This window comes from Phoca vitulina, unplaced genomic scaffold (genome assembly GCF_004348235.1).
Source record: "Phoca vitulina isolate PV1807 unplaced genomic scaffold, GSC_HSeal_1.0 scaffold5, whole genome shotgun sequence".
In the NCBI taxonomy this organism is placed as follows: domain Eukaryota; kingdom Metazoa; phylum Chordata; class Mammalia; order Carnivora; family Phocidae; genus Phoca; species Phoca vitulina.
In genome coordinates, this window is record NW_022589708.1 from 58,683,436 (window position 1) to 58,695,151 (window position 11,716).

The 11,716-nt window shown below is 39.0% G+C and overlaps 1 protein-coding gene across 2 annotated transcripts in view; it reads left to right on the plus strand.

Annotated features, from left to right (window-relative positions):
• LOC116631660 (histone-lysine N-methyltransferase SETDB2-like) overlaps window positions 1-11,383 on the plus strand; it is an 87,157-nt gene extending 75,774 nt beyond the window's left edge. Inside the window, exons 15-22 of one of the 2 annotated variants that reach the window (XM_032403051.1) lie at window positions 731-864; window positions 4,108-4,151; window positions 4,345-4,416; window positions 6,121-6,176; window positions 6,836-6,902; window positions 7,533-7,664; window positions 8,690-8,761; window positions 10,310-11,379. In XM_032403051.1, the coding sequence (XP_032258942.1) occupies window positions 731-864; window positions 4,108-4,151; window positions 4,345-4,416; window positions 6,121-6,176; window positions 6,836-6,902; window positions 7,533-7,664; window positions 8,690-8,761; window positions 10,310-10,488 (756 nt within the window). In that variant the 3' untranslated portion in view covers window positions 10,489-11,379. Of the gene's footprint in view, window positions 1-730; window positions 865-4,107; window positions 4,152-4,344; window positions 4,417-6,120; window positions 6,177-6,835; window positions 6,903-7,532; window positions 7,665-8,689; window positions 8,762-10,309 lie in introns of both variants that reach the window. The other variant, XM_032403050.1, reaches the window with a different exon arrangement.
• Window positions 11,384-11,716: the final 333 nt, after the last annotated feature.

Below are 11,716 nucleotides of genomic sequence, written 5' to 3' on the forward strand. Positions count from 1 at the left end.
TTTTTGGCCCTACTACATAGATTCCAGAGAGGTTTCACTTACTTTATCTCACATTGTCCTCAGTAGAAACCACGAGACAGGCAGTGTTATCCACAGGGAGGGATCAAGGTCTAAGAGAGGGGAGAGACTGCTGGATCACACAGCTCTCAGTGGCACCATCAGAAGCCACCCTCACCATGGGCCCCAGTGTCCCTAACAGGACCCCTTGCCTAGTGCAGGACAAATCTCTTTTTAGAAATCTCTTGTAAAAAGAGAAAGGTTTTGTTCGTTTTAAAACAAAAAGGGTAGGGCGCCTGGGTGGCTCAGTCGGTTAAGCGACTGCTTTCGGCTCAGGTCATGATCCTGGAGTCGCGGGATCGAGTCCCACATCGGGCTCCCTGCTCGGCAGGGAGTCTGCTTCTCCCTCTGACCCTCCTCCCTCTCATGCTGTCTCTCATTCTCTCTCTCTCAAATAAATAAATAAAATCTTAAAAAAAATAAAAAATAAAAATAAAAAGGGTTTTCTGCTTTTAATCAGATCATTACAGGTCAGTGCCAACCAAGTACTTTATTTAACAGAGGTTTTGTTGAAATCTCAAAATGAGCAGCCAGATGTAAATACCTAACATTTGTGGCTGAGGACGTTAGGGCTGCTGACTTAAAAATAACATTTAATGACGTCTTTAACTTTAAATTTTAACAAAGATTATGAAAAACAGGTGCTTACTGGGTAAAATTTATTCTTCTGTAGAAATGCGCATTTTGTAATGAAAGAGGAGCCACCGTGGGATGTGATTTAAAAGCCTGTAGCAAGAGTTACCACTTTTTCTGTGCCAAGAATGACCACGCAGTTCTACAAACTGATGGATCTCGAGGAATTTATAAGTATGTATAATTAAACAGTTTTGAAGCTACATTTGGGGGAATGGAATAAGGAATGGTTAGATTAAGACAAAGAGGTTTTTTTTTTTTTTTTTTAAGATTTTACTTATTTGACAGAGAGAGAGCACAAGCAGGGGGAGCGGCAGGCAGAGGGAGAGGGAGAAGCAGGCTCCCCGCCGAGCAGAGAGCCAGATGCAGGGGCTTGATCCCATGACCCTGGGATCATGACCTGAGCAGATGCTTAACCAACTGAGCCACAACAGCACCCCAACAAAGAGATTTTTAAAGATAATTTTATGCAAATGGTTTCTAAGTAAGAACGTGGTTTGGGGGATGGGCAATTGGGAACCTGACTTCACAGTATCTTCCCTCCGTATTATAGAAAGAAAATGAGGAGAGTTCGTTTTGGTTTTAATCTTCCTACATGCCTTCTTTCCCAGTAGAAAGCACTGGTTGCCATACTGGCATGAATGACCTAATGGGTGGTCACAGGACCTAGAACCAGTTCACTATTGCTCTCCCCTGCAAACAGGAGCCTTGTTAGCCACAAGTCAATGGTTTATCCATCTTGTCTGCTGAATGAATGTTTTTTCCCACCACTCTCACCACCGTCTTACCTATAAAGAGCTTTTAAAAATGATAAACTATGCAGCAAATATAGTAATCAGTCATTAAGTTCTTAAAGAAATTGTTTGAATTGCCTTTGGCTTTTAAATCTTGCTTCCCTCTTTCAATAATTCTTTAATGTTAATTTTGACCCAGTAAGGCATATTTCAAGTCCAACAGAATTGTATTTGTTTTATCCAGGAAGAAACTTGATCTTCCTTCTGACAAAAGGTTGCAGTTCAGTTAAATAGACAATTTAGTCAGACGAAATCAGTAAGCCAGTTGTTAACTGAATTGATTCAAGTCATGTTCGGTTTTTTGGTATGTGGATGCAGTCTAAAACATGTCATATAGGGGCACCTGGGTGGCTGTCGGTTGAGCGTTTGCCTTTGGCTCAGATCATGATACTAGGGTCCTGGGAATGAGCCCAGCATGGGGCTCCCTGCTCAGTGGGGACTCTGCTTTTCCCTCTCCTTGTGCCTCGCCCCCTGCTTGTGCTGTCAAATAAATAATCTTTAATAAAATAAAATATAAAGTTAAAAAGATATCTAGAAGAAGTTTTGACCTTTTTTAAAGTTATGAAATGGAATATAAAAGAAAATGATGGTCTGAAGTTGAAGAGCTAGGCAGATACTTCTCACTTCTTTGGGGTATGTGCATACATTCTGATGGAATATTTTAAATTTCAGTGAAATAATATTTTTATTCACAATATTCTGAATGAGAGCATTATCTTTTTAATATGATTTTTGTGAGATCCTAAATATTTTAAAATTGCATTTGGAGGCTAGATTTTTACCCCCTTTGGGCACACACCCCCAGGTTCATCAAAGTGTTTCAGGCACTATGTTGTTTTATTTTATCTAAATAATCACTTACTTTGTGCCAGAAATACTTCCAACTACTTTACAAATGTTAACGCATATAATCCTCATAACAACCCAGTGAGGTAGATATTTATCCCCACTTTACAGATGCAGACACTGAGGCCCTGTAAGACTTAGTCATTTGTCCCCAGGTCAAACATCTGGTGAGTGGCAGAGCTGGGCTTTAGGGCTCTGGAGTTCTTGCTCTTCACCACCATATCCTCTTCAGGCTTAGGGGCCTATATTCTAAAACAGTATGGGCAAGCATATTATTAAAAGGAATTTGTTAAATAATTTTACATCTGATTTTGAGCAAGTTCCACAGATATTTTATTGCTTGAGACTAGAAAGGAATGTGTAAATCATACTAATTTTGTACCATACTTTTTATATTTGATTTGCTCAGAAACTCATAGATTGTATTATTATTATTTTTTACCTTCCCAAAGAGTTCATTATGGCTTCCATAATGACCTCACGCACCTACTAGACACACTGTTATTAGCAGAGCTACAAGACTGAACAAAAAGGAGTCAATTCCTGTTATATCTTAAACTGCAAAAATACTGGTCTTGTGTTAGTAGAACCAAGGAATAGAGACTCAATGAAAATAATCATTTCTGTCATTATCAAGTATCAGGTGAACTTCTATGTACTTTTTAATTGAATTTAAATATTCAGTTGTTAGAGTGCCTATCATACACAAGATATCTTGCTAGGTGCAGTAAGAATATAAAGAGTATGAATAGGACATGGGCTAAATCTCAGAGCACCTTGTTGGAAGGACCAGAGGCCAGAACAAATAGAAGCACGTGGCATGATGGGAGCAGGAGAGGATTCGCATGAAACTGGCTTGGCCTTGAGTTGATAATTGTTGAAACTGAGTGATGGGTGGGGGGCAATGGAGCTCATCATCTCTTCACTTTTAGATCTGTTCAAAATTTTCCATAATAAAAAAAATGTAAGTGCCTGGCAAACGAAGTGTTCATATACTGGAATCCAAAGGCTGAGATTAATTTTGCTTGGGGCAGGAGATGGGTTGCCAGGAAGACTGCATGTAAAAGGTAGAAATTGGTGTAAAACAGGAAGAATTCATATGTTCCCACAGGCAAGAGGGAGCCTGCCTCCTGAGGGTCAGCACCTTAAGGAAAGGAAGGGAGATGTAGCTGGGGGCTGAGGATAGAGCCTGGGGAAGATATGGGACCTGAGCAGCTCCTCAAAATTCATTCACTCCATTTCTTCTTCATAGCCTGCTGTGCTGCTTGCGTCTCTTCTAGGGCATTGATCCGTTCTAGATAAATGCAGTTCAACTCTAAAGTCTGGGGGGAGATAACTGCTGAGTTAGAAAACTACTTTCCCCAAAATTCAGGCATGCAATTTTGTGCTATTTATTGTTGAAAATCAGTAGAACTTTGTGTAGTCAGATGAAAATTTGTCTTAGATGTTGGATCTTTAGATATCTTTCTTTATACAGTAAAATCCCACTGACCACAATGTATGAGTTACTTACCATTGTTTAAAATGTTTCACACGCACTCCTTCGGAGAGCGTACCAACTTGAGGGCTGAGAGCACAAAAGACATCTGACAGAGGCTCCGTCCACATTTGATGAGGGTAACTTACACAGGTTTGGAGAGCATTTTTCTTTTACAAATATTTAGGGTAAGGCCATCATGAAAAATAGACTAGTTCCTTTTTAAATCATAAGAAAATAGGAATATTTAAGAAGTGTAAGTAAAAATATTTAACAATTCTTTGAAATTGCCTGTTTCAGAATGTTTTGCAAACAACATGCTCCATTGAACAACGCTCATAATGGTAAGTCTCTAAAATTTAGTACTGTGGGCTTAAAGAAAGGTATACATTTAGGTAAGACATGGAATATCCTGATTTACTAGCCTCACTGAATTAAATACAAATTTGTGAGTTGAATTTTTAATACTTATAAAATTGCCAGTTTCTTTGTGCAGTGTGCAGTGTAATGGACTCACTTTTCTTCTTTGCAAACTAGACCTACTCCCAGGAACGTCTCTGTCTGCTACCTTCCATCCTCACTACAATCAGAGGGCCAAACGAGGACGTGGTAAAAACCTTTGACTTTTGCAACTGCTTCTCTTCTAAAAGAATACCAGTAGTTATAAAATTGATAAATTGCTGCACATTCCCTAAAATTTCCTAAGAATGCATGTTTAGCATTTCAGTTATAATTAAGGAAAACTGGGCCCTGGTTAACTGGAGTCACGGGCTGTACATTCACTCACGAATGGCCTCTGTACGCTGCCTGAACAGCAGTGTCTCACCCGCACAAAGTCTGGAATGCTCACTGTGGACCAGAGGCAGGACCTCTTTGGAAAAAGCTTAGTTCCACGTCATGCCAACTGCATTTTTTGGTGGTAAACAACACTCTCTAAACAGTATCGTTACCCTCATTTTTCAGTCAATACCCTTTTATCAGGAATTATAAAAAATATAGCTTCAATCAGTGTTTACTGATAGGGGAAGTTAACAATGTAGTTTTAATTTTAAAAAAATTTTTTTTAAGAGAAAGTGTGCACAAGTGGCAGAGGGGGGGCAGAGGGAGAGAGAGAATCTCAAGCAGACCCCACACTCAGCATGAAACCAGACACGGGGCTCAATCTCATGACCCAAGCCAAGAGTCAGATGCTCAACCAAGCCACCCAGGCACCCCAATATTGAAAAAATTTTTTTTAATATATTAGTTGTTTTTAAAAGCAGATTATAACACAGCTATGAATCCTCTCCCCAGAAGAAATTATCCATTTCATTTGAATTCTTCTAAAAATTTCCTGTACATACTATATTTTGTTTTCACTCAGACATCCTTCCATATCTATACAAATGGATCTACCTCGTTTTTGAAAGGCTGCATAATAATATGCCATTGTGTGTATTATTATTCAGTTGTATAGCTGAATTACAACTGAACTAGTCTCTGCATGATGGACACTGAGGTTATTTCCATTTTTTTTTTCTATCACATCAAATAGTGTAGTTAACATTTTTCTCCATTCATCTTTGTGCCTTTATGCAACTATACCATTTGGAAAACTTGTGTAGATTGCTGGGTCAAAAAGTATAAACAGTGAAACTGTGATAACAACTGGCTAATTCTCTTCCAAAGAGGCTGCACCAGCAGTACACAATTACCCCAATCCTTGCAAATATTAAACACTTTCATCTTTGTCAGTCTGATAGGTGGAAAATTATTTTGCATGTCTTTACTTATGAGTAAAATTGAGTGTATGCCCCTATCTTTTGATCAATATATCTGTTTTCCTGTGACCCAGTCTGTTTTTCTATTTATTTATTTATTTTTTTTAAGATTTATTTATTTGAGAGAGAGAATGAGAGACAGCACAAGAGGGAAGAGGGTCAGAGGGAGAAGCAGACTCCCCGCTGAGCAGGGAGCCCGATGTGGGACTCGATCCCGGGACTCCAGGATCATGACCCGAGCCGAAGGCAGTCGCCCAACCAACTGAGCCACCCAGGCGCCCTGTTTTTCTATTTAATGAACTCTTCCTAGAGGGTTCCCCATTGGCCTGTTTTTCTATTCATTTGTTTTATATTTATTTATAAGATTTTTATATTTTGAAAATTGGTGCTTTATCATATGTGTTGCAAACATTCAGTGTAAGTTTGCCGTATCTTTTGACCTTGTAGTAACTTTTAGTATATAAGAGTTTTCTATTTTATGTAGTCAAGCATCAGTCTTTTCCTTTATGGATTCTGGTTTCTACATGATTTAGATTTTCAACTGATTTTTCAGGACTGAAAAGAAAAAGAGGAAGGAAGAAATGTCTCTCAACAGACATTCATGCAGAGGTAATTTGACTTCATTTTATTATAGCTTTCAGTTTCTTCACACAGTTTCTTCCTTATTTTAACCATTCACATATCCGGTGAAATGGTAACAGAACCATAATGAGCTGAATATAAAAGTTGGATGTGTTGGGTATCCCAGCACATGCCCTTCAGGAGGTGACAGTCCCATGGCTCTGGTAACACATGTCCTGGTACCACATCAGTGAAAGTATCGGAGCCCACAGTGTGCTTATGGTCTTAAAATGGGCAGAGGTGCAGTAAAGCATCCTTACCTAACCAAGTATTTCTCAGCTGCATGATCCACACTTGACCTGATTTGTGATTTTCATAATTTTCTGCATTACTATTATGTGCAAAGTGTATGAAATGTTTTGGGGATTTGAAACCGTTTTTTTACACATCCACTCATGAGCTAAATTAGTATGAGCCAGCAACCTTCACCTCTTGCTGTTTATACAAGAGGAGCTTGCCACACCTCTTGATGTTTTGTTATACAAAAATGACTTGATGTTTACATGTAAACTACCAATGAATATGGGCATGATTTTTCACCACAGGCATATCATTGAATTGTATGCAACAAAAGACTGGTTTTCATTTTACACAATATTAAATGTCAACAGTAAATCAATGTAATCTTGATTTTTCTCTCCCTCTAGCCACCTGAAACGTTGACATTAGACAGAGTCACAAAACACATGAAGGAAGAGGATGGCAGACACACAGGTTTGCTATAAATTTTGTATCAAATATGACTTACAGTACTTATAAAAATAACCCATTTACTTCAAAGTTGGATCCCACTTTATTCTTCTAGACTTATAAGTAATTGTAAGAAAAGAAAGCTTTTATCATAATTATCTACTCTATCATAGCCCCAGCTCAAAGTAATTTAGATGGGGATGGTCCATTGTTCTTTGGTATTAAGAAAGGATATACTTCCTGGTCTAGAAGCCAGGGTTACCTAAGCTCAGAATCCTGTGACCCCAGGAAGCTGAAGCCAGTCACTGTAGCTTTCTGTCCGGGAAATAAGACATTCCATAATGACACACAGTAACTGTGACAGAAAAAATGGGAGCTATTATCTCAAAGATCTGCAGCTAAATTTTAGAAAATCCTCTTGATTCAGATAATTAGTCTAAGCAGAGAAGTTTTTCTTTTCACTTTTTGTAACATTGTTTCAGTGAGGAAAACATGAGGTATGATGAAATTACAATAAAAGATAAAGGTGCTGTATTTATTATCCTACTGACTCTGCTCATCCACCACTAGGCATGGTCTGAAGAAATGACCATAAAGGAATTTATGAGAGCTGCTCTAGATCATTTCCTCCTAAAATGTTTTTCTTATTCTTAGATGCAGCTGTGAAGATTGATTTTCTTAAGAAATGTAAGGAAGCGGGGCTTCTTAATGATTTATTTGAAGAACTATTAGACAAACTTCATTTGATTCAAGAAAGACTCATGGGTGACACTGCTTCTGATTCAGGTACTGAAATAGCAACATTTCTACGTGCAGAGACTTCTCGCAAACCTACTTCTAAAACAGACCAAACCAAAAGTACATACTTTCTTTCTATGCAATTTCTTTTCCTTAATACAATTCACTGTTCCAGGTCTCTAGTCTTCTATGGATCAACAGGATGTGGGTAATTCACAAACTGATTAATTCAGTGAAAAGCAGGCTTGGTGCCCTGCAAGTTGTGATGGGTTTTGCAGACGCGCGTAGCTGAGAGTGATGGCCGACAGCACGTGGACGCTCAGAACCACAGGCAGTTACACATCTGCCCCCTCACCGGTTCTTGCTAACATCTGAGAATAGCATCATGTTACAGTTTTGATTTGACTCAAATTCTGTTCCTTATGTCTTTTTTTGGTAATGTCAACTCAAAGCTTATAGAAGAAAAATGGAATGTTTTGTTTGATGTTGCACCTAGTTAATGTGACCTTTCAGAAAGCACTCTTTGGGAAGCCAAAGTTCCCATTTGTATATGCAAGTATATAGCCACTTAGCCTTCTTAGACCCTGCACTGTGAGCTTAGAAACTTTATGATAAATGCAGTTATTTTGCAAGGAAAAGCTTGACCGTCTATACTGTAGGCACCAATGTAAAGTCTATGATTATTTGAAAGGGATTATTTTCTATAGGACAAAACCAAAAAGTGAAATTAAAAGGAAACTTCCAAAAATTCATTCATTACATTCTTTCCTTCATTTCCTCTTTACTTGAGACTAAGTACTTCTCAAGCTTTGAACATGCCTCTCAGGGTCCCTAGAGCGCTTGTGAAAACTAGTAAGCGGGACTCACCTCTGGAACTTCTGATGTGGGAGCGGAGCCACGCATTTGCATTTCCACCATGTCCCCGGGGACACTGCCGCTCCTCCGGTGTGAGACGGAAGTCGCACAGTGCTGGACTGTTCTGTGTACTTTTCCTTATTTGGGGTTAGTTTGTAAGGGGTTTCTGCCTATATCAATTATTTAAATTAGAACTGAAAATGTGTTTCTCCCTACAGACTATGAAGAAATCGGGACTTCACTTTTTGACTGTAAATTGTTTGAAGACACATTTGTAAATTTTCAAGCAGGTATGAGTTATAAGCGAGCAGCATAATTTATATATATATACACTGAAGTAATATAATACTATTCAGTAATAAAAATCATTTTAGAAGAATGTTCATCATCTTACTAAATGAAAAAACCCACCACAAAGCAGTACGAGCCCTCACACACACAGAAAAAACGTACCCAAATGGGAACAGTAGTTATCTATAGGTGTCAAGGCTGTGACATTTGATGTGTACAAATTTTAATTCTCCCAATATTAATCTTCAATCTAACTGGGGGAAGGAGGGTTGCAATTCATTGATTCTAAAGATGAGCAAGAAAAAACAGTCGAGACGTTTTTGAAAAAGAAGCAAGCCTGGTGGGGGCAGAGACTTAAATGGTTGCTATTTTATAAAAAGGTTTTGCTGAATCATTATACTGTACACCTGAAATTAATAGGACACTGTATGTTAATAATACCTCAACCACTCAGTGAGTAGGTCCTCCCACTATTAAGATGCTTTCAAAACCGGCTACACTCCCACTTACAGAAGTCAGATCAGACTCATGTGTATCAAGCTGCCACTCAGCGGGACAGGCTGTGCACTGCACATCCCAGCCAGAGTGGGTCACAGAACTGGGTGTGAACGGCTCCCCCTACAGCTGCACAACCACAGTGTCCTACTCGCCATTCAGATAATCAGCCTATCCTTTAACAGTCTCTTGAGAATGTCTGCTCACTGCTAATGCAAGTATCCACCTATTTTTTAAAAGCGGCCTTTAAAATCTTTTTCTAAAAAGCCTTATTTTGTAGGGGACTTTCATCTGTGTTACTTTTCTTTCATATAAAAGTCACGTTTCCACTACGTGCATGGGTTAGTTGGGAGGATATACATTATAGTGTAGTACTTGGGGGGGGGGGGCAGCAAGAGGAGACACTATTTGGAATTGCATTAGAACCAACTTTAAAGGCCTAACTTGACATCCCTACCGATACAGACTCTCTCTCTTGCTTAATGCTGCTCAGTTCTAATGTTCCAGAAAGTTAACTACAGGTATTCTAGAGAAAGATTTAATACTCTTCAACTTTGAAGTTTTCAAAAAACAACAATGTCACTGAGTAATACTGTTATTTATAAAGCCTAATTAAAGTATCCTCTTGCTATGTTTCCACATTAAAGGCCTTCCTTTTTCTAAATAAAACCAAAAGCTTTTATGTAACATTAAAAACTGGATGCATTTTTATGAAAGATTTGCCTTTATTCTTGATATTCAAACCACATGCTCTCTCCACTTATTATTTCAACAAATGGGTATAGTGCAGCATGAAGGTTATACAATCTCTGCTTCTGAGTTCTCAAAGATACACAAAAGGGACTCAAGCTCTAAAGATGTACTGACCGGCTTTATGTGATAAAAACTAGAATTCCATCCTGAATTAGAAGAGGAACCAGTTCCTGCTCACAAGGCCCTATTTTCTTTTCATGTGGGGCACAGCAGTGTGTATTATGCACTTGCAAGTGAAAGAGGACAGAAATAGTATGTTGTTTATAAAACTACTAACCTGAAATTTCTTTTTATCATAGCAATACAGAAGAAAATCCACCAATATGAAGAAAGGCAGCAGCAACTGAAGGAAGAGACTGAGGTACTTCAGGTCTTAAACCAAACCATGTACTTTCTTCAAGATAGAGACATGAGGTCAAGTTCTACTTCAGTCTCTTCTGTGTCTTCTAAGGATTACCATTTCCTAAACCCGGAATGAGGCTCAGTTGCAAGCAGGCTGCAAACTGAAGACCTGACCTGTGGAAGCCACACATCTTTAGAACTAGGCCTCTCCTGTCTCTCTGGACTTCAAGCTTCAATCCTCATCAACTCTTACGTGTTCTTGCTGATTGACATTTCATTTGATCCTGCCTCCCTCTTATTATCATCTCAATTCTGCTCTCCAATAAAATGTTTCTCAGATTCTACTTGAGTAAACTGGATCACACCTCCCATCTCTCCCACCCTCTGCACTGAAAATCCTCTGGTAGCTTCATGCTGGTGCATCCCCCCCCTTCCCCCACTCCAGTGATCTACATTGATTCCAGTAACATACAGGCTGCTCCTGGAAGTAAAGGCTCCCCAGGGCCTTTGCACATCTTGCTGTGAAGCCTTACCTGCTCTTTTACCTTCCTCTGCCTGTTCCTCCTGCAGATCTCACTATACCAGTTCTACCACTCATTTCATCGGAGTACTTTTCCTTCCCATCACTTCCCAGTGTAACCCACTGTATCTTAGTTAGGGTACAAGCTCTCTGAGGGCAAAAATTCACTATTCCTGTGTTTTGCTCCCAACACATTCCCAGCACCTAGCATGCTCAATAAATGTTAAATAGATGCATAAACTGTTCTTATCCTTTGAGACTAGTTCCAGCTTATAATGAGATATAATAAATTTGAATATTTTTACTCCACTTGTACCAAATTCACTGGGCATCACGAAGTCTGCTTTTTAAATTTCTTTTCAGCCGCTGTCACTACATGGGCATACATCATCTTCAAAATAAACATTTAAATTATAACAACTCTTGGAATAAGAACATCAGTGGAAATATGCAAGAATGAAAAACCAGGGGCGCCGGGGTGGCTCAGTTGGTTAAATGACTGACTCCCGGTTTCAGCTCAGGTCATGATCTCAGGGTTGTGAGATCGAGTCCCACGTCAGGCTCTGCTCTGAGCAGAGAGTCTGCTTGTCCCTCTCCCTGCTCTCTCAAATAAATAAAATCTTAAGGGAAAAAAAAGATATTTCTCAAACTAACAATATACAATTTGGATTTTTATGCACCACCATGTGTGATCCCTGAAAACCTCACATGCACATTTCTGATTTTTTACCATACTCCTCTGAGATTTGCAATAATGCTATATTTCAAAATGAGTTTCACCCAAGTCCCCAGCATGGTGTCTAGCATGTAATCGTACTCAAAAAATACCCATGGAAGGAATATG